Source organism: Nycticebus coucang, chromosome 21 (assembly GCF_027406575.1).
Source record: "Nycticebus coucang isolate mNycCou1 chromosome 21, mNycCou1.pri, whole genome shotgun sequence".
NCBI classification, from domain to species: Eukaryota; Metazoa; Chordata; class Mammalia; order Primates; family Lorisidae; genus Nycticebus; species Nycticebus coucang.
Window position 1 is genome coordinate 33,536,984 of NC_069800.1, and position 22,761 is coordinate 33,559,744.

General features: G+C 46.0%; 1 protein-coding gene across 7 annotated transcripts in view; it reads left to right on the forward strand.

Moving 5' to 3' along the window:
• The window catches only part of SLC23A2 (solute carrier family 23 member 2), a 146,088-nt gene extending 124,021 nt beyond the window's left edge, over positions 1–22,067 (forward strand). For all 7 annotated transcript variants that reach the window (XM_053573857.1, XM_053573855.1, XM_053573856.1 and 4 more), the window contains 7 exons: positions 231–387; positions 3,782–3,929; positions 6,335–6,440; positions 11,568–11,697; positions 12,676–12,813; positions 15,756–15,851; positions 17,387–22,067. In XM_053573857.1, coding sequence (XP_053429832.1) covers positions 231–387; positions 3,782–3,929; positions 6,335–6,440; positions 11,568–11,697; positions 12,676–12,813; positions 15,756–15,851; positions 17,387–17,619 — 1,008 coding nt within the window. In that variant the 3' untranslated portion in view covers positions 17,620–22,067. The remainder of the gene's footprint in view (positions 1–230; positions 388–3,781; positions 3,930–6,334; positions 6,441–11,567; positions 11,698–12,675; positions 12,814–15,755; positions 15,852–17,386) is intronic.
• Positions 22,068–22,761: the final 694 nt, after the last annotated feature.

Genomic DNA, 22,761 nt, shown 5'->3' on the forward strand with positions numbered 1-22,761 from the left:
TTGCAGGCATGATGTCTGTCTCACTTCTCTAGCCAGACTTTGGAAGGGTTACGGTGAATTAACCCCAGTAAACTGCTCTGCTCTTTTAATTTGAGTCCATTCAGGAAGTAGGTCTGCAAAGTGCTGGACCATCCACGGTGGGTTCTGGATTATGATATTCAGACTGTGGGAAGGTGTGTGTTAGGCTAACAACCATGAACTCTACTGGATTTTCCCTTCGATCATTTCAGATAATCCTGGCCATCCTGGTGTCCTGGCTGCTGTGCTTTATCTTCACGATGACAGATGTCTTCCCTCCTGACAGCACGAAGTACGGCTTCTACGCTCGCACAGATGCCAGGCAGGGCGTGCTTCTGGTAGCCCCGTGGTTCAAGGTTCCATACCCGTGTAAGTATTCTGGTGGCCGGAGAGGTCAGGATCCCAGGCAGAAAAGCTTTCTTTGTCCCAGAATGTCTCCTGAAGTTCTCACCATTCTGGTCATTAGAGGATTAGATAGCAAAAAAGGCAGGCCCTAATCCCAGGGGGCCACCATTACACAGAGATCAGTTCCCTTCTCACCTTAACCAGTTGGCTCTTGGGTCCACTAGGAGGAAGTCCATGGCAAAAGGACTCTTGCCAGGTGTGAGATCCGGTGCCTAGGATTTGAGAGCAGCTGTTTAGAAAGGCAAGTACAGAGCTGCTTGGTACCAGAGCTGCCAGAGTGCAAAGGCTCAACTGGTGGGAGGGCCTGAAGATTAGCGAGCAGGCTGTTCAACCGTGGTGGAATCTGTGTAATCTTTTAATGGGGAGCAGTAATCCTTTTCATTTGGTCACAGCTACAGAGGTAAATTAATAGTCACAAATGGCTGGAAGCCGGATGTTAAGTTATAATTCAAATGTTGAGTTAACTCTAGCAGGAAGAGACTATCCCAGCAGAGGTGTCACCTGGATTCATGGTGCACTTTCTAGCCCCTAATCCCAGTGGTTATTATGTGCTTGGTTGTTCTTTGGGGGAGACTCTGCTCCCAGCCTTTGGTTTTCATTAGAATTGGAACCTGTGCTTAGTCAGGTTTAACCAGTCTATTTCCTTATTTATCTTATTTTCATATTTTATAATGGCAAGGAAGAAAAACAAAAAAAAAAACGTTTAAATATTGGATCAGAGATGACTGCTCTTAGCACGTTGACTGATAAAGACCTTGGTGATGGTTCTTTTTGTTTGCAATACCTTTAGGAAAGCTTCAGAAAGTTTTGAGTTTCTAAAATAGCATTCTGATCAGATCATATGGTCTAGGTATGTATCTATCCTTTTCTCAAAAAAAAAAAAATGTGCATAGTTTGTAATAATACCTATAATCCGAGATAAACGAATTTATTAGCATTGGTGAGGCAGTCAGGAGGAGGCCCCAGGGCATGTGTGGAGTGGTCCTCTCTGTGCAATGGTTCCTCAGGTAAGCATCAGTAGGAACACACCTGGGCTGTCCAGCAGGTACAGCTACTCGTGTGCTGAGACCAGACAGATTTCCCCTAGGGACCTCATGGGTCCCAGGCATAACCAGATGCAATTTAGTGGGCAGAGCCCTTGGGATCATGGCAGCAGCTGACAGTGAGTGAGTGTGCAGGGCTCCTGTTAGTGATGTTCCTTGACTGCCAAGAGCTGGTTGTATTGCTGAAACTCTACTAAATAACAGGCCACCCCCAGAGAGGTAGTCCTCTGTACTCACTAATTGTTTGACTTAATCTGGAGATAGCTTTCAGGTATCTAGAGCAGTGTTTCTCAGTCTTTGAAGTGCTGAGAATTATCTGAATTGGTAATATACAGATTTCTGTTCCAAAATGTCAACAGTGCGAAGGTTGAGAAACCTCCCTGAAAAGTAACAAAATAGAAACAGAATAACAGATCGGCGCTTGTGGCTCAGTGAGTAGAGTGCCGGCCCCATATACCGAGGGTGGCGGGTTCAAACCCAGCCCCGGCCAAACTGCAACAACAACAACAAAAAAATAACCGGGCGTTGTGGCGGGCGCCTGTAGTCCCAGCTACTCGGGAGGCTGAGGCAAGAGAATCGCGTAAGCCCAAGAGTTAGAGGTTGCTGTGAGCCGTGTGACGCCATGGCACTCTACCCAAGGGCGGTACAGTGAGACTCTGTGTCTACAAAAAAAAAAAAAAAAGATAGAAGGCTAGAAGCCAATAAGGTATCTAGGGCAGTGCCTGTGGCTCAAAGGGGTAGGGTGCCAGCCCCATATGCCGGAGGTGGTGGGTTCAAACCCAGCCCCGGCCAAAAACTGGGAAAAAAAAAAAAATATATATATATATATATATATATAAATAAATATATATCTAAATGTAAAGAGATCAAAATAAGAATCCCCTCCTCAAAATCAAGACACTAAAAGAAATCCACAATTCTACAATAGTTTTCAAGGTAACAATATAAAGATTATTCATAAAAGACAAAATGTTGCCTGGTAAAGAAGGCCTCTGGGTGAGGAAAATCCATCTCTGACCAGCCCAGAGGTGAGATGTTGGCGAAGCCTGTTGCTGGTGGGTGTCGACTGTGCTGTGCCCTGTCTGGGGCCTGTTTACTGTGCACCTCTGACCAAGGGCTGCCCCTGTGTCCCCTCACTACTCCTACAGGGTGAAACAGACCCAAGTGTGAGCAGCTCTTCCCTCAAATACACTCCAGGCCAGTTCTGCTTATCTCACTTTACATGTCCTTTTCCCTTCCCCATTATCTAAAGACACAATTCCCTTTGGTAGCTCAGCTACAGGTTGAGCCCTTTCTAAACTTGCCTCCCACCTGGTGCGAGCCCTCCCCTTTCATTCCTCTCTCAGATCCACCCCATCCTCAGCCAGACCACCATCCTCATCTCCTCCTCCAGCTGTCCTCCTTTCCTGACTGACTTTTTCATTTATGCACCTGCTGACCCAGTGTTCATTTGAAGTCACCCTGGGTGACTTTGACTATCTTGTTTGCCAGGCTACACTGCTGGCTTCTGCATGACAGACTGTGTTTTTCCCATCTTTGTTTTCCACCGTGCTTTATACTTAGTTGGTGTATTATACTTGGTGGTTCAAGGGAAGAAGGGCTGCCTACTTTATCAAAGGAGGCTCATCCTAATGCTCAAAAAGACCCATGCTTTTTTTATTAAATAAGATCTGTGGCTCTGAAGTCCAAATCGATGTATTTTTAAAGAAAACAATATGTAATGAAGATTAAATAAATCCAGATACTCAAAATGAAATTACAGTGGGGTGTCTCTTAGTTTTCTTTAATGAAACTATTTAATTTCATGTAACATGGTTTATGATTTACTTTAAAAGTAAAGTTCTGGTATTAGAGAAGGGCTGTCTGTCCCTGTTTGTGGATGCTTAACTGTGGGCAGTTTAAATTTAGCTGGTGATTTTGTACCACACTCTGCATAGCAATGCTGTAAATTCCTCTAATATAAATGTTTATTCCGGCCCAGCAGGCCATGTTACCCAGCAGGCCTCTCTAGGAGATACTGAGCGGGACTCTGAAGCATGAAGAACAGCAGCCACCTCTTCTAGCCAAGAGGCTGCTGCTTTTAAGTAAGGTCGCAGAGCAGATCTGTCCTTGTTATGAGCCATCTTCACCTGATGCAGTTAATTATCCTGGGGATTCAGTACATTAATGATTCACATTTAAAAATAAACAATTTCCACAAGCCTCAAAATCTGAGTGGGTCTTGTAGAGTCCTCCTGTGTTCCGAAATCACTTCCCGTTACTGGTAGCTTTTGCCTGCCCCTCTGGGAGCATTCACAGTGGTTTTCCTCCCTCAGTTCAGTGGGGACTGCCCACCGTGTCCGCGGCCGGTGTCATTGGCATGCTCAGCGCGGTCGTGGCTAGCATCATTGAGTCCATTGGTGACTACTACGCCTGTGCAAGGCTGTCCTGTGCCCCTCCGCCTCCCATCCATGCAATAAACAGGTACGTGTCCTGGGCCCAGCGCCTTGTTACTTGGCTCTAGGTTTCAGTGTACCCCGCAGACAAAACCAACAGTTTTAGCATGAAGGCAGTTGCACAGCAGGACTATTTCGTGGCTGTCTGTCTTTGGACACGCCATTGCCATTGTTCACTTTCATTGTCCTTGTTCTGACACAGAATAGAATTCCTACTCTTCCTTCTTCACTCACGGTGACAGTGAAGTAAGATCCTCTTTGTATCCCTCACCTCAACTCCTCAAAACAAATACCAGGCCTTATGTTTATTCTTTGCTTGGTTCTGTGCCGTTGGAGAGAGAGAGAGATGATTTTTACATATGTTATTTATTTTTATATGTATGTATGTATAAAATTATGTATATTATCTCTACTTTGATTTTCTTTTTTTTTTTTTTTTGTGGAGACAGAGTCTCACTGTACCGCCCTCGGGTAGCGTGCCGTGGCGTCACATGGCTCACAGCAACCTCTAACTCTTGGGCTTACGTGATTCTCTTGCCTCAGCCTCCCGAGTAGCTGGGACTACAGGCGCCCGCCACAACGCCCGGCTATTTTTTTTTTTTTGTTGTTGTTGCAGTTTGGCCGGGGCTGGGTTTGAACCCGCCACCTTCGGCATATGGGGCCGGCGCCCTACTCACTGAGCCACAGGCGCCGCCCTCTCTACTTTGATTTTCTATTGTTTTTCCAAATAAACTAAAATTTTAGATTCTTGGCTGTTCACTGTAGGGTTGTTTCTTTTTGTCTTCTTTTTTGTAAAAAGATGAAGGTCTCTCTGTGTTACCCAGGCTAGAGTGCAGCAGCTGTGGACAGTCACCATCGTAGGGCACTGCAGCCCGAACTCCTGGGCTTCATCAATCCTCCCTCCTCAGCCTTCTGAGTAGAACTATAGGCTTGAGCCACCACATCCAGCTATCCAAGGTTATTTTTGAGTTGCAAATCCCTATTTTTCTTTTGTATTCTACCATTCCATTTTGACTGCCACAGTCAGAAAGCACAAGAATACCTTTCCCTCATATCTGTAGTGGAAGCCTTAGCAGCAGACAATAACTGCTTCCAGTCCATCATGTAGACTGTTCCGGCTGTTCCCAAGGGTGGGCACTGTGGAAGCTGTTCACGGTTACAATGCATACAAATAGGAATAGGAAAAAGAGGAATAAGTGAAATCTCTAGGATCTAGAGCAGTGGTTCTCAACCTGTGGGTTGTGACCCCTTTGTAACAATGAAAATACATCGCGGCATTAGGAAGGATGAGAACCACCGATCTAGAGGAAGTTGGTAGGGAACTGACCCTGAGGAGGCTGCAGAGAAAAGCAAATAGCCCAGACCACCCCCAGATTCCAGCCAGCTGCTGCATCTGCAAAGGGGATGGTGGTGTGTGGTGCGGTCAGTGGGCTGGTGTTGGCAGGTCCTCCACCGGTTCTGTTGAGGTTTTCAGTCCTGGTTTCTCTGTCTTTCTCTAATAGAGCTTTTCCACGTGATCCAAAACCCATTTATAAATACCTAAAAAAAAATTCAGTGCTTATGAAATCACAAAATATTTCCTTCCTGATGAAACTAGAATTTTTTATTTTAATTTTCACTTATTTTTTGAGACAGAATTTTGCTCTATTGCCCAGGTAGAGTGCAAGGGCATGGTCATAGCTCACTGCAGCCTCAAACTGATGGGCTCAAGTGATCTTTCTGTCCCAACCTCCTGAGTGGCTGGCATTATAGGCCAGGCACAGCACCACACCTGGTTAGTTTTTCTCTTTAGACAGGGTCTTATTTTTGTTCAGGTTGGTCTTGAACCCCTGAGTTCAAGGGATCTTCTCACCTTGGTCTCCCAGAGTGCTAGGATTATAGGCGTGAGCCACCGTACTGGCTAAAACTGCATTTTAACATAAAGGGTCAAATTGGCATGTTTTATTTCAACCTATAGCTCATGCTTTACTCATATATCATGACAAATGCTTTACTTTCAGGCTAAAATCTTTTGTTTTCATGTGGGATTATTTTCAACCGCCTGTATCTAATGTGTGGTTTAGAGAGGGGCATCTCAAAATCGAGTGAGCATGGAGGAGTCTTTGTTTGTTTGTTTGTTTTACTTTAATTTTTTATTTATTATTTTTGTTTAGCAGCCCAGGCTGGGTTTGAATCCACCACCCCTGGTACATGGGGCTGGCACTTTAACCACTAAACTATGGGCGCCCCTGAGCCTGAAGGATTCTGTTAAGGTTCTGCCTCAGCAGGTCTGGGTGGGGCCTGCATTTCTGCATTTCTACTCTTTCCTATGGGGTGTGAAAGCTTCAGGTCGGGGGATCAAGCTTCTTTAAGTTGCAAATGTTTAGAGGCTATTTCCGAGTGTTTCCCCATTCAGTGACTTATTCTTCTTTCCCCCATTCCTTTACATTTTAGGGGGATTTTTGTGGAAGGTCTCTCCTGTGTTCTCGATGGCATATTTGGTACTGGGAATGGCTCTACATCATCCAGCCCCAATATTGGAGTTTTGGGAATTACAAAGGTACACATATTTTTCTAATTAAATTTTGGTTGGGCCACCAAAACGTTCATTTTACTACTGTAGGGTCTGACCACCGCAAGTTTCAAAAGGAAGAGCCTCCAATTCTGAGATAATCTTCTCTCTCCTCTTTTTTTGGTCTTTGAATTTTTAGGATGGTTATTTGGAGGTCTCCCCTCTCTTGGCTGGCCTGGGAAGGGAGGCAATCAGTTGCTATCACTCCTTCATGTAGTCCGCAAATATTTATTATACACCAACTCTGTGCCAGGATACTGGGTAGACACTTGGGATCTATCAGTGAATGAAATTATGGAGCTTACATTCTAGCAAGAGAAGACAACATTCAGCAAGCTAAGTCAGTAAACACTATAGTATGTCAGCCAGTGGTCAATACTGAGGAAGACATGGGGCAGGGTGGGGGGTGTTAAATTAGAGAACCGGGCAACCTTGAACAAAGATCTAAAGGGTGGAAGGGGGCAGCCTGTAGATGACCTAGGGAAAACCATTCCAGGCAGGACACAGGCGGGGATGTAATAGTTCTGTCCTGCAAGTGGAAAGCTAGCAGGGAGTAAGAACAAGTATGTCTGCCAGGTGACCAAGGACCATGTCCCACAGGGCCTGGGTGCAAAGGGGTCCCAGAGGGTGCAGCTTAATCTGATTTTTAAAATTTTTTGATGAGCCCAGCACACTTGTCTCCCCACCCCACCCACACCCAGATACATAAACCTGGGCTGCCCCACCCCAAGATCCAACTTCCAGAAGGCCTGCTCCCAGGCCTTTCGGGTTTATTACTTTATATTCCAGTTTATATTTACATAAACTTTATTATCCCACTTGCCTTAGGCTAGAGATTACTGCTTGCCAGGGGATTGAGGGATACAGCTCAGCCTACCACTGGCTGTGGTGTGTTAGGCAGCTATAGCTGTCTGAACTGGTTCACCATTCCCGACAGCCCACAGGCTTCCCCCACCTGAGGACTTTTTGATGACCCCTCCATCCCCCACGTGAGTTTTATAACCAGATAAAATAAAATCAGATTGATAAGCCTGATTGCAAATCCAGGTGAGAGGGGAACAGCACATTCCCACAGGCATATGCCTGGTGTGTTCATTGGTTTTCTCTAAGTGGGCAGGGTCATGCAGTGCCCAGCTTCAGGTGTGCAGATAGCCCCATCTGTCTGTTGCCCCTGCTATAGGGCATGCAAAGGAAGGCTGCCCTATGAGCCCCTCCTCCAGCCACACTCAGCCATGGTGAGAAGCAGGTGCCACACACAGAGATTAGGGTCAGGTCTCTTGGGCACAGAATAGGACTTAAAATAGTCCAGTCTTCCGAGATCGGGCGTGTTCAGAGTGGTATGGGCATAGACTAAATAGTCTACTCTTTAGGCAGTTTGCTGCCCGGAGCCTGTGGGCATATATAATAGCTAATCCCAAAGAAGATAACTTTGCGTTAGACCTTTGTGTCCCTGAGGTCTTTAGCCATGGATCCTGCGTCCATGGATTCTACCAACTTGGGATAGAAATTATTTGGAAAGTCATCACTTCTGTACTAAACATGGGTAGAGTTTTTTCTTGTCATTTTTACCTCAGCCGGTGTCTGCCCTGGAGTCAGTTGTGCATCTCTCTGAATCACCAGACTTGATTCCACAAGAAAAGTCTCTGAGACCTGTCAGTTTACACAGTGGCCCTGGGGTGGAAAAGTGGACTTACAGCAGAGTTTCCTCTGTGGCCTGAGCCCTGCTGCTGGTGTGGGCAGAACCCTGCCTCAGGGAAAGGAGGCAGGAGTTCTAGGTTGCATCCAGCCCCTTGTCCAGGTGAAAAACTCAGGAGAAGTCACTTTTCTGAACAGAACTAGCTCTGAAATCCTATGATTACAGGTCTGTACTATCCAGTATAATCGTCACATGTGGCTCTTTCAGTTTAAATTCATTAAAATTAAGAATTCCATTCCTCAGTGACCCTAGCCACATTTCAAAGGCTCGGTGGTCACATATGGCTGACTGCTGCCAGTGGACTCACAGATAAAGAACATTTCCAATATCTTGGAAAGTTCTGTGGGCAGCACTGGTCTGGGCCACTGCACCAGATTTTCAGGGCATGTAGAAAGTGGATGAGTCATCTGTTACCAAGAGTCTGTCCCCCCATTTCCCAGCAGCTCTCATATTTGCTACTTTTTCACAAGTTGTGGTCACCTACCCCATGGTTGGTTCTGAACTTCTGTGGAGTTGGATTCTGCTTGTGGGACTTAACTGCTGAATTTGTTCCAATGTCTGTCCTACAGAGAGGAACAGCATGACACGGGGTAGGGGTTACTGCTAAGGCTCTTCGCTGCATTGTGATGACGGGCAAGTTATGGCCCCTCTGAGTGTCTGTACCCTTGCTTTTTATTTTGTTTTTTTTGTTGTTGTTGTTGTTATTCGTTTGTTTTTTTGTTTGGGGTTTTTTTTTTTTTTCCAAAGACAAAGTCTGTCACCCTTGCTAGAAGGCCATGGCCTCAGCCTATCTCACAGCAACTTCGCAGCTTAAGTGATCCTCTTGCCTCAGCTTCCAAGGAGCTGGGACTATAGGCAGGTGCTGCCGTGCCCAGCTGATTTTTCTATTTTTAGTAGAGACACGGTCTCACTCTTATTTAGGCTGGCCTCAAACTCCTAAGCTTGAGGGATCCTCCCACCTCAGCCTCCCAAGCGTGCTAGGATTACAGGACTCAGCCACCATGCCCAGCCTTGTACTCTTATTTTATAAAGCTACCCTACAGGGTGTTGTAGCAGTCCTGTCACATGGAGGCAACAGTGAGAGACATGTGTGTTCATTGTAGCTCTTTAGGCCTGTTGGTTTAGTCTAGACACAGAGTAAATACTATGGCCCTGGTTTTGGTGATGTCATTTCTCTTTGCTGCATTCCACACTGTTGTAGACTTTGGAAAGTCAGAGACCAGAGGCAGGGTCACTGTCCAGGAAGGTCAGAAGGGAGGTGCAGTGGAGATGCCAGGGGATGGGTTGAGTTCAGGGAGACACACAGGTCCTCTGGGTAAGTACCAGGAGAGCAGAGATTTTAGGGCTGTATCTCTGGTGTTTAGAAGAAAAGCACATACAAGGTACTGTGTTCATATTTGTTGAATGAAATGACGGCTTAGCTGGTGCTTGTATTTTTGGCAGCATGAGAGGCAGATCAGCTCTTCCAGGCATGGTTTTCACCTCAGATTTATTGTTTAGAGCACCCTGGCCCCTCTCACTGCACACTTAATATGATTCTTAGGAATCTTTGCAGAGGCTGCTCCCTCTACCCGGATGCTCCTCCTTCAGGGGACCCTTCCTTAGTCCACTGACCCATCTCCAGCAGCCCTCCCCACGGTGCCCCCACAGAGGGGCAGCACAACTTGCAGTTACTTGATCACAAGCTGTGACTTATCTTTGTATTCAGCTGTCCCAGGCTGGCAAGTGCTGTTTGCTTAGTAGGTCCTGGAAATGCTGGTTGACTGTCACACCATTTGTAAACGAAAGCCTTGCTTGTCTTGTGGTAGTTACCAAGGATAAGTCACCTCTGCTTGATCCATCAGTTTGTGTGACCCTTGCCACTGCCCACCCCCTCCCTTCTGTGGTGTGGGGCGGGGCCAGACTCAGTGACTCAGCCCAGCTGGTGGCTGTCTTTCATGCGCACAGTAAAAGAGCCAGGCTCTGAAGTGTGACCCGCTGACCCTGGGGTCTTCTGAGAGCTTTGTGCCATCCCACTTGGCTCCACCAGTCATGTCGCCTAGAGAGCAGGGAACTGCATTTACAGTTTCACTTCATTTTAATTTAGGCAGTCATCTTCTCCTCACCGGCCCAAGTCCTGCATAAAGCCCTGTGGACACTGCCCCAAAGGCTTCTGGAGCCTCCTTGCCCCAGTTTACGTCTTCAGATGTTTTGCTAGAAGAGGCAGCACAGACCAGGGCCAACAACAGTACAGGGCTCTTGAGTCAGGTTCTGGTGCCACCTCCTGCTGGCTAGATGGAAGGCAGAGCTCAGGTTGAACAGGATGAGAGCATGTGGGGAAAGCCACGCAGGGTGCTGTAGAGGCCAGAAGTGGAGGGCGAAGGCTTTCAGAGGAGGTAGCAGGTAGCATTTGGGTCATGTTCAAAGGATGTGTCTGGGAACTGGCCAGGAAGGGGCTCTTGGGAAGGGAAGTAGGCCTGGCTATGAGCTCCGGTACAGCTGGGGCTGGGACACAGGAGGGAGGCCAGCAGGTGAGGCTTTGCTGGGAAGAGCCTGAGAAGTGGGTCTTATTGCATGAGCACCAGAGGATGTAAGCAGGGCACTGACCTCACCCAAACCCACGTGTTAGGTCACTCCATAGCAATGTACAGGACAAGTGGGTACAGGAAGGGTCAGAGGCAGCCGGCCCAGGTGGGATGGCTCAGTGCCTGCCAGCTACCATTCAGACTGTTTTACACACGTCTCATTTAATCCTCAAAGCAAACCATGTAGCCTGCCTGTGACAGAGATGAGGATCCTAAGAGCCCAAGAGCCTAGGTCCCTTGTCCAATCACACAGGCAGGAGTGCAGCAGGGATGCGAGAGAGCAGCAGGGCTCAGCCCTCAGCCTTGTCCTCTGTTGTGGCTCTTCTCATGGGCGAGATGCTGGGAACGGAGAAGGTGCCTAGGTGTCTGGGGTTTGGTCTGATTTAGGGCGTGGGGAATTGGAGTTGCAGCTGACAGGCTTCAGGGAGGTCTGACTTGTTGAAGGGTGGTACAGGGAACCCTGGGGAGGGGCAGGGGCAAAGTGTGGCTATTGCACCGAGACACACAGGGTCATCCCAGCTGGTGATCACATGAGGGCAATGGAGACCCAGGGCATCATCGGGCCTGGAAAAGCCAAGGATGATCCTGGGGGCTACCCACAGTCAGGCAAGAGGAGTCAGCTGGGAAGAGTTGAAGGTGGCAAGGGAAGGTGGCAGCTGTCTGCTCTGCGTTTTTCTAGAGTAACTTAGAGTGGTATGTCCTGAGATCAGTCCCTGTTAACTGAAAGTTTATAGACTAATCTTGGTTTTGTCTGAGGACTCTGTCACACTTGTGCTGGGCTTGGGGAGGCCTGGGTGGGATCCAGGCCTCTGGAGGGCAGCAGGTGAGTCTGTCTTGCTTCTGGTGCACCCACAGGTTGGCAGCCGCCGTGTGATCCAATGCGGAGCAGCCCTCATGCTTGCCTTGGGCATGATCGGCAAGTTCAGTGCCCTTTTTGCGTCTCTTCCGGATCCTGTTCTTGGAGCCCTCTTCTGCACGCTTTTTGGTAAAATCCCCCTCTCTGGTTTCTTTCTTTACATTTGCTAATTATTAATAGGGATCATGAGGTTTTTGCTGACTACCTTCAGTAACGAGGTAACAATATATTTTTGTTTTACAATACAAAAGGGTATGTCAGGTATGAGGAACCTGTGGCCTTAAGGCCACGTGGCCCTCTAGATTCCCAAGTGTGGCCCCTCGACCAAATCCAAACTTCATAGAACAAAACCCCTTTATTAAAAGGATTTGTTCTATAAAATTTGGATTCAGTCCAAAGGTCACGCTCCATGATCCAGAAAGCCACATGTGACCCCAGGGCCTGAGTGCAGGGGCATCACCCGGCCGTGGCCCTCAGGACCCTTGAGTGGGGCTTTTGACAGAATCCAAATTTTACAGAACAAATCCTTTGGGATACCTAACTTATGTCTTCAAAAAATAAAAACTTGTATCTCCCTGAGTTGAATGAATTATGTTAAAAGGTAGAACCAACAATAAGAACAATCAGACTAAATTTAGTCTCTTTAATTAGCATTTCTAATCGATTTAACTCAAGTACCTTTGCCTCTGAATGGGTCATTTAAAACTGACCCTTTTTGCAAAGGGACTCTGGATTTGATCTCTATGGCATTCATTTGTAATAATCAGATACATTTTCTAGTTATTTGGGTTGGTTTCCCAATTTAATGTAAATGTTCAGAGAGGAAACTAATGTCCTTAGTTTTCAACTCAGTGTAATGAAAACTTCATGTGATGCTCATGCCCTTTTCTAAGCTCAAATAGTGCTTAGGCAGAGGGTCCCTGAGGATCAGAGGCCAGTGTTATCACATCTGACCCTTCAGCTTCCCCCTTCCTGCCACTGCACTGTTGTCCAGCTGGTTTCTGCTGGACAGAGGGAGGACATTTGGGAGCCTGCTGTGGGCAGTCTGCCATCCACTCTGCTGGTGGACTCACTGGAACTCGTGGTCTGCTGTGTTTTTCTCTACAGGAATGATCACAGCTGTTGGCCTCTCTAACCTGCAGTTCATTGATTTAAATTCTTCCCGGAACCTCTTTGTGCTTGGATTTTCAATCTTCTTTGGGCTTGTCCTTCCAAGTTACCTCAGACAGAACCCGCTCGTTACAGGTAAGAAAGATAGGCCTCGAATCCTGGGGCAGGGAGCTGGATCTATATAGATTTTCGCCAGTTGGAATGGACTTTGGAACTTCAGATATTATTTTGGTGGACAGTCGGTGGACATGTGTCCATTTGGCTCTTTGAGTGTCACTTTGCAGCAGTTACTTGGAAGCCCCGAGGCTGGCGTCCTTCCCACTGGTGTAGATGCTAAAATCTCTTTGGGAGGATGCCTCTGTAAAACCTTTTGATTTTTCAAAATAATGGCTATCTTAAGTTATATAATTTCTTGAAACTCAGCTTTGTATGTTTTGAATCGTATGGTTTTCTACTGGGAGTTTAGCTACTTTAAATTTAAGATTAACCTTTTAAACTTCTACTTTTTATTTTAATCTCCAATGTCATGAAGAATGAACAGAGGAGAAAGCATCTTAGTTAATAGCTACTGCAATGGATAATATTTTAGCAAATGCAGAATTGAGAATCATAAAACATAAAATTAACTACTTTAAAGGGAATAGTTAAGTGGCATTTAGTACATTTACAGTGTGTAACCATCACTTCTGTCCAGCTTCCAAAACATTTCATCACCTCGAATCAAACTCCATATTCAGTAAGCAGAAGTTCACCCTCGTCAGCCTGCCCCAGCCCCTGATCGCCATCCCTCTGCCTTCTGTTTTATGGACTCATACAGAATGTGGGATTTTGTGTCTGCATGTTTTCACTTTGCAGGTTTTCAAGACTGCTACATGTAGAATGTATAAGTATTTCATGATTTTTTTTTATGACTAGATACTACAGTGTGTACACAAATATACCCTGTAATTTGTCTATTCATGCATCCATTGATGGACATTTGGGTTGTTTCCATCTTTTGGCTGTTGCGAATATTGGTTTACACATGCAGTCCGCTTGTCCATGATAGTTAATGCTCTGTAAATTGCTGCAAGCAGAATTAGCAAATACCAAACCATTGTTCCCTGGAGGAATTGTGACCAATAGTACTATAGCTCGTGTCTGGAAGAGTCTTCTCTGCCTTAGCTAATACACACCAAAGCCTTCTGGCTCTTAGGAATACTAGGCAGCATTTGAGCACTACACATGGTGCCTTTTCTTTTTTTTGTCACCGTCAGTAGAGTGCCTTGGCGTGGTGTCACAGTTTACAGCAACCTCAAACTCTTTGGGCTTAAGCGATTCTCTTGTCTCAGCCTCCCAAGTAGCTGGGACTACAGGTGCCCAACACAATGCCCGGCTATTTTTGGTTGCAGTTGTCATTGTTGTTTAGCTGGCCTGAACTGGGTTCAAACCCACCTGCCTTGGTGTATGTGGCTGGTGTCGTAACCACTGTGCTACAGGCACCAAATCCACATGGTGCCATTTTAACAGTGAAATTACCAGCTCAGCGCCCATAGCACAGTGGTTACGGCGTGAGCCACATACACCGAGGGTGGCAGGTTTGAACTCAGCCTGGGCCAACTAAACAACTGCAACAAGAAAATAGCTGGGCGTTGTGGCGGGCACCTGTAGTCCCAGCTACTTGGGAGGCTGAGGCAAGAGAATCACTTAAGCCCAAGAGTTGGAACTCTGAGAGTTGAAGCCAAGAGTCTGAGCTGTGACGCCACAGTACTCTACCGAGGGCAACATAATAAGACTCTGTCTCAAAATCCCCCACCCCCAAAACAAAAAAAGTGAAATTACCAACAGAGCACAAAATGTGACACACGTGGTACTAAGCAGACAGCCGAAAGGCCACTTGTTTGCAGTGTGAGAGCCAAAACGGACGGACAGAGCTTTGCTGTTTGACTCAGATTTTTCTCTTCCTTGTGCGTGCTCGTGAATGACTGAAAGTGCTAAGAGTATTTTAGTTGGCAAATTCACAAATAGCACAGACTGTATTTGTTTGAGTACCTGTTTTCACTTCTCCTGGGTATATACATAAGTTTATATGTATTGCTGTGTCTCATGGTAATTCTGTGTTTAACTTTGTGAGGAACTGCCTAGCTGCTTTCCATGGTGGCTATACCATTTTACTAGCCCATCATTATGAACGAGGGTTCTATGTCTGTATCCTCACCAATACTTGTTATTTTCTGTTGAGGATCATTATATTTTAAGTTTACAAAGTGTGAAATGAGATTATACTCATTAGGATTAGGGTTAGAGATTCTTACTGCTTTTTACATTTTAATAGGCATGTCCCATTCATGGGAGTACATCTTTATAAATTCAGTTGCTCCTGATTGAAAGCAGCTAAGCAGTAATTGGTAACCCAGGATACTGAAAACCTTTGTTTGATTGCCTGTACAAGTATTTTTGTTGTCTTATTCACTTTATTTTTTTCAGCCTTAAGACAATCATTTTTTATTTTGAGGATTTTTTTTGGGGGGGAGGGATAGAAACAGAGTCTCACTTTATTGCCGTCAGTAGAGTGCCAGGGTGTCACACTGCTCACGGCAACCTCCAACTCCTGGGCTTAGGCAATTCTCTTGCCTCAGCCTCCCAAGTAGCTGGGACTACAGGCGCCTGCCACAATGCCCGGCTATTTTTTTGTTTGTTTGTTGCAGTTTGGCCGGGGCCGGGTTTGAACCTGCCACCCTCGGTATATGAGGCCAGTGCTCTACTCTCTGAGCCACAGGCGCCACCCTATTTTGAGTTTTTTTATCTATAGACTGTGCCTCCAGGCTTCCTAGTTCATGACAGATGATTATCACTCTATTAGATTCATCATCTATGCTCCACTGTTAGCACTTTTCCTTATGGAGGTCCCTTGGATTACTGGTGAAAGTATTCATAGTAGCAGTTTAAGACATTACTGGCAAATATTCATCTACAGATGCACAACTGAGAAACCCCCACTTTCACGCTGCACTGACTGGTGGTGTGCTCCTTCCTGAGTTGAGGCCAGGCCTGTGCTGACTGCAGCAGTGACCCTTGTGTATATGTTCTATCTTTAGGGATATCGGGAATCGATCAAGTATTGAACGTCCTTCTCACGACTGCTATGTTTGTGGGAGGCTGCGTGGCTTTTATTTTGGATAATACCATCCCAGGTATGTGGTGTATATTAAACATGCTTTGTTACATATGTGAGTTACTTTTTTGCCAAATGGAAGTGGAAACAGGAAGAGTGAATCAATTCAAAGCCATCGCTGGTTAACACTATCTTCTAAAATAGTTGAAATAACACCCCACCCCGCTTCTGGGTATGAATCAGGTTTTTTGCCAGTTCTTTTGATGAATGACCATTCAGACCACCAGCAGATGAGCTCTCTGCATGTGATTTGATGGCAGCAGGTTGGGGCCACCCTGGGCTTCTGCCTGCCTCCCTACACTGCCTGTGCCCGGGATCGTCAGGTGTCACTTTCATCAACAGCTTACCATTCCTGAGCCAGTTGGGAACAGCCTACTTCTACTTGGGGAGCTTGTCCTGTAAATGAGTCCTTCCTCAGGCAAGTTCCCAGCAAGCTAAGACCAAAAGGCAGTGGGTGACAGCGGGCATAAGCTGGGATCAGTGTGACCAGGATCACTGACCAGAAACGTGCAGAGGCATTGACTCTGCAACACCCATGATCCCTGCGTACTGCAGTATGTGCTGTGTCATCCTCTAAGTTACAGACCAGGGTGAGATTTGGGCCCTACCTTGGAGCCCTTGTAGTTTCCTGGAGGCAGATGCTATGGACCACTGTGAAATGCTGCTTGGACATACTGGTAGATTTACCTGCCTCTGCCTTCAAGGAAGTGTCATTCTTATCCTTGGGCTTGAAAGATTCATTGAGATTTTCCTCTCAAAACAACATACCTCCAAAAAGCCTCAGCCACGAGGTTGCTGGGGAAATCAGGCAAAAGGAATCAAACAGGTGGAAAGTGTTAGATTTAAGGAGGCAAATGACAAGTACCCTCTTCTCTCCTAAGGTAGAACTAATTGAGAGAGGGGCTCAGAATTTAGATGAAAATCAAAGTCTCCATTATTACTGAATTGCTGATGGGAGTGTATAGCTTAGATATTTAAAAAAGTCATAACCTTCCTAAATATTGCACCATAGAATCCGGGAGTTGCTAAGCCCTGGGTGCCTAGTTCTTTCTCCCTGACTAATCTGTCAGGGTTCACAGTGGCCAGGAGTGTTACACCAGTGGAAGTTTCATGCTCACAGGAGCACAGGTACATGCCCTGTTCAAATCCCCCCCATCCTCCCACAACAAAATGGAGTAAAACAACATGAAACTTAGGTCTGTCTAGATGATGAGTCAGTGTGCAAGAACTGGTTGGTGGAGGCATTGTATGTTATGATAAAGGCTCTAGCCAGCGGTTCTCAACCTGTGGGGCACGACCCACAGGAACTGTATTAAAGGGTCGCGACATTAGGAAGGTTGAGAACCACTGCTCTAAGCCCTATTTTGTAGGCTCAAATATGTATTTTACAGAGGTATTTCTTATACAGAATTTGAGAACAGATTTGGGGGAGGGGTTGGTGAGCTGGAAGGATGGGATATCCATTTAGGAGACTAGATATATATGGAACAAGAGTTACATTCTTAGCAGAACTATTAAACTAAGCGTTCTTTTGTTTTGGGGTTTGTGTGACAGGTACCCCAGAGGAAAGAGGAATTAGGAAGTGGAAGAAGGGCGTGGGCAAAGGGAACAAGTCACTCGACGGCATGGAATCCTATAACTTGCCATTTGGCATGGACTTTATTAAAAAATACAGATGCTTCAGCTACTTGCCCATCAGCCCCACCTTCGTGGGCTACACTTGGAAAGGCCTCAGGAAGAGCGATGGCGGTCGGGGTTCAGATGAGGACTCCCAGGCCACGGTATAGCCTCGCCCGTGCCCGGCAGCAGGGAGGTGTGCACCTGTAGTTCTTGCTGGGTAACAAGAAGTGAAATACATGTTTATATATTTACATTTACATTCTGCACCCCAGAGCTAAGACAGATTGCAAATAGCTTTTCCGTTGTGGGTGGTGATTGTGTCTAATACAGTGTCTCACCTGTCTCCTTATTTAAGCCCTTGACCCCTTGCCCTTCGAGAGTGTCCATTGCTGGCCGTGGTCACTGAACTTGAAATTCCAGGCCCTCCTGTGGGTTGCAATCCTCAGCGATTCCTTGCTTTTCCCCCCCTTCCACCACCCACTGCTGGCTTTCCTGTAGGCTGCCCGTGGGGTCCGGTGCTTTCTGTTTCCAGAGCCCCTGGACCCACTTCCCCTTTGTTTGGCCTCAGCCTGAGCCTACAGAGATCTCCTTTGACCAAGAGGCACCAGTGTCCTCGCAGTGTCATGACTGACTGCCCCAATGTGATAACTCCTGTGGCAGGAGGCTGTTGCCCCAATTAGAGACAGTGGCATAACTGCTCTGTGCCCAGGTCTAGGCAGGGGTCAGGCCCATACAGATATTACTGAATGAAACTCTGTTTGGGTGATTGGAGTAGACGGAAAAGACACTGAAGCCAGTGTCTGATTCTCAGCCGCTCCTTCCCCTGCCGCCCTGGACCCGGCTGGCCTCTCTTCATGCGTGACTGAGACACCGTATCTGGCATGATCACTGCTGGCTGGCGTGCCTGCTGCAGAGTGCCACCCCAGGGCACCAATCAGACAAGCTCACCGGAGTCTTGGCTCGGCTGTCATGTGGGATGCTATTGTCACGTGTGTCTGTAATTACAAGGTTTTATTCCTATTTAATGTTCTTGACTATAGCAGATTTTTGCAATCAGTGTTTTCCCATATGACCCTCTTTACTTGTCTCCCCCATTCCCCTAATTAAGAAAAGAACCAGCATTTGTAAAGCTGTGGACACCGTCAAGGAAACTTGTTGTAATGGCTTTTGAAGGCCAGTAACCATTGTTGTGGTTGTGTTTTGTATTGCTTGATACCATGAAAGTGTAAATACTGTAATGCCTAATCTATTTATCAAAACTGACTACTGGACCAGAGCCCAGAAACCATGGGTCAAGTTATATGTGAATTTGTTTTGTAAAGAATGGAAACAGGGCAGGTACCAGACAGGGCCACCCCATGGAATGGTGGTTCAATTATCCGGTGTATTCAGTCCTCCAGCTCTGATGTAGCAGGCCATTTCTGGCAGCCAGGGCCTAAGGAGACTTTCTGTCAGTTGCCATGCTGCATGCCCTTTAGATCTTGATCTTGCAGAGGGTAGGGTTAGATCCCTCAGCCAAATACTGCCTTTCTTGGAAGTTGTTGCAGAAGGTAGTGAGAAAAGCAGCCAACGGGTTCCCTCTGTTAAGAGAATTCTAATTAACACTAAATATAAAAAGTGATTTCTGCTTGAAGCAAAAGTTTGGTTTGAAGTTTTTCAGTCCAAGGAAAAAAGCCAGAGATACGAAGTAGTGACCCTGCTTCATGAGGTTGTACATCTTGGGTCATTGAGCTGCCCATGCTTTGGTGGGCGGCAGGCTCTCCTGACTCCTGTCGCCTGCAGCAGGGTGTGGTTCTCAGTGGCCTGGTGTCCACACAGTGCATTTCCTGTCCCCCTCAGCCCCAGGCTGGTGCGGCTTTCCGCAATGCAAGGCTGACTTGCCCTGACTATTCTGTCTCTGTAGCCCCCTGGCCTCCTGGAAGTTCAGGGCTTCAGGATTTATTCTGGAAGATCACCTCAGAGCCACTACATTGTTTTGCCAAAACCTTACTGCAGATGAAGTAAAGAACTTAGATTCTAAATTACATTTAATTTTGTATATTTTTTAAAATGTGTATTCTAATGCATAGTTTAGAAGCACACTGGTTCACTATTTCCATACCTCTTAAGGTAGTAAGCCCCCGAGGCTGACGCCCTCTTACCCTGAGTTGCTCTCAGTTCCTCCTATTTGTATTTTACCGAACATCGCCAGTTTCTTTGCTCTGAAAAAGTTGGGGGAAACTGCTAAACGTTCCAGAGGTTTGCAGTAATCCAGCTTTCTAGGTGAGCAGAAGGACCAAATAGACAAATAAAAGCATGGGCACCATTAATAATTCAGGAGCATCTAACTGGGCATCTTCCCTCCTCTGAATAATGCTCAAGGTGTATACTTTAGATGTCCAGAAACTCACACCCTTCTGAAGCCTCTCCTTGGGCCAGGTTTTATTGGGAGGCTTCCACCCTGCTCTTCTGGGGGATGTCTTCTGCAAGCGCTCATATCCTCCGCTTCTGTAGCTCCTGTTCAAAGAGGGTTTCCACCCTTCTCATTCCACTGGGGCCATCTTTTGATACTCTGTCTAAGGAGGTGGGGGGTTAGGGGGATCAGACATATGGAGAAAAGAGGACAGCCTGCTTGCATGCCTCCCTTGGATCTGGTACTTGGTGCACAGCCTGGAGTGGTTGCAGTCCCCTACAACTCACACACACACCACTTTAGGAAGGCGCCCTCTTGGAGGCACGTATGCTATAGAGTGAAAGTCCGTAATTGAGAGAGAAAGACTATATCTGCTTCTTGGGTTGAACGTCCAAAGGGAGGTTTTTAGGGACTCAGCGGCCACAAGTTTTGTAACACTTCCCATTCACACTGTTGGCCTGCAATGCTGAGGCTTAGGACCATCGTGCTTTGTTTTGCCGGTAGATTGTTCTAAAATATTTTGGATGTGAATGTCCTCACAGGCCATTTAGACTCCAGTTTCCATAGTGACTACTTACCCACCTTCGTATGTCACCTGCCTGGTCCCTGAAAGAAAACACCTACATAAGGACAGGAGATGATGCCCTCTTCAAGTGCAGATGGGGGACTGGTTCACAGAGTAATGGGAAGGCTGCAGTCTGTGTAAGCAATCTTCATTCTCATTAGGAAATTTAATGTAGGTTCACTGATACGTTTTACTTTCAGAATATTTCTTAAGGAGATTTCAGATGTTAACTTTTAGTTTCTTGGGGGGGCTGAACCATGCCATCCAGAGGGCAGCATCATGGGTCCTGGTAGTTTCCCATTTTCATGGTAACAAATTCACACACAAGTTTTGCTTTATACTGTAGAATACTGACTTTCATGATGACAACTTGGTTTATGCATGAATATTGCAGTATTTCCATATAGTAAAATAACATTTCTACCCAGGATAATAGTCACAGTTTTCCAGGGAGGGAATGATATAATTTTCATGACAATGTCATGTGATGATAGAATTTCTCCATTGATGAATCTCTAGTATGTGTGTATACTTTATTTACCCATATACGTATTTTATGACCATGAGCTAAGTTGTTATTTCTTTCACTCATGTCCCTGCTGAACTATTGGTAACTTAGCAACTTAGATGTCAAGCTGTCGATCTTTAGTGATATCAATGCCGTAAGAGTGGCCAGGCCAGACAGAAGGAGAAGGAGGAGCTGGAGTGGAAGCCTCATTCCAGAGCTGGTCTGGCTGGAGAAGAGGCAGCCTTCTACAGGCACCTGTGCTCGGGGTGTACACTCAGTGCAGGTACTAGCGTGGCATGGCGGGCAGGAAGGCCTTCTTGACTCCCTGTCTATGGACGCCAGCTGTGCACCCTGTTAGTGGTGGCCCCAGTGCCTAACCATTCTCAGAGCTCACTTCTCCAAGGAGCCAGCCCTTAGCTTTAGAGAAAAGGCCAGGGAGTCCTGTGCTGCCTGTTGTACTCTGCTCCTCATGTTTTGGGGACAGAGAATAGGACTTCTCCTACCCTCTGCCCCTCCTCCAGTCAGACCCGAGTAGTGCAGGAAGGCCCCCGGTTGTTGCCACTGTTCAGCTTCCGCCCACAGACCCATAAAGCAGGTCCCTTTTCAGCAGCCTCATGAGCATTCCCGTCCTTTCAGGTGGTTGTTGACTGTGCTTCACCATCACCCTGTCATCCAGCGTCCGTAGCATTGCTGTGTGTGTTTCTAGGCACTTAGGACACCCTTAACCAGCCTTGCCATCTTAACTGACAGTTAAATCAACATCTTTTTTGTTCATTAGTAACAACCTTTGTTTGACACGTTAATACATTTCTGACTGTTCTTAAAATAGTGGGGATGCCTATATTTTCCTTGAGTTTTTGTGACTGACTGACTTTGGCTATATACCTTTCTGGGATTTTGTTTGTTTATTTTTATTTTACATACCAAGGATATTTGGGGTGGGATTGTTTTTTGAGATGTGTAATTCTTTTATGGAGTTTATAAAAAGAATTTTCATATTGTTTTTCTAACATGGCTTCATTAAATGTTTAAGTATTTTAAAAATATGTAATATTTGGACCAGATGTTGTGAATAATAGTAGAGATAAAGCTATTTTATTCTGTATTTTTAAAACTGTTCCGTACAAATAAAAAGCTCTCCTGGACACAGTTTTGCTATCCACATGCCTTCTTCTTGGGCTGATCTGTAAGAAAACTGTGCCATTGTCTATCAGTATCGGCAGGGTATTGGTTCTAAGACCCCCTCAGATACAAACATCTGAGGGTGCTCAAGTCCCTGGCATAAACTGGTGTAATGTGTGGATTATAATTTACACATATCCTCCCGTGTACTAAATAATTTCTAGACTTGTCTGTGCATAACAATAACCTGGATGGAGGTGGAACGCATTCTTAGTGAAGCATCACAAGAATGGAGAAGAAAGAACCCCATTTTTAAAAATTTATATATTTTTTAATATTTTTGATCCTGGGTTGGTTGAATTCGAGAATGCAAGACCTTTGGATTTTAGAGGCTGACTGATTAATTATAAGTCATCACCTTGTCAGAAACTCAGTAAGTTCACGGGCATTGTCATCAGGTACCTGGAAGACCAAGCAGTGAAAGCTGGAGCAATAGTACAATCTGTCCTCCCTCCCAGAGCACTGCGGCGTGGGCAGGATTCCTGGGAGGATGTGGAAGGTTAAAATGAAATCTCAGACATGTCAGTAAGTTAAGAGAATACACCCATGTTGGCCTTTGGGTGTGAAATTTTCTTTTTTTTTTTTTTTTTGAGACAAAGTCTCACTTTATCACCTTTAGTAGAGTACTGTGGCGTCAGAGTTCACAGCAACCTCAAACTCTT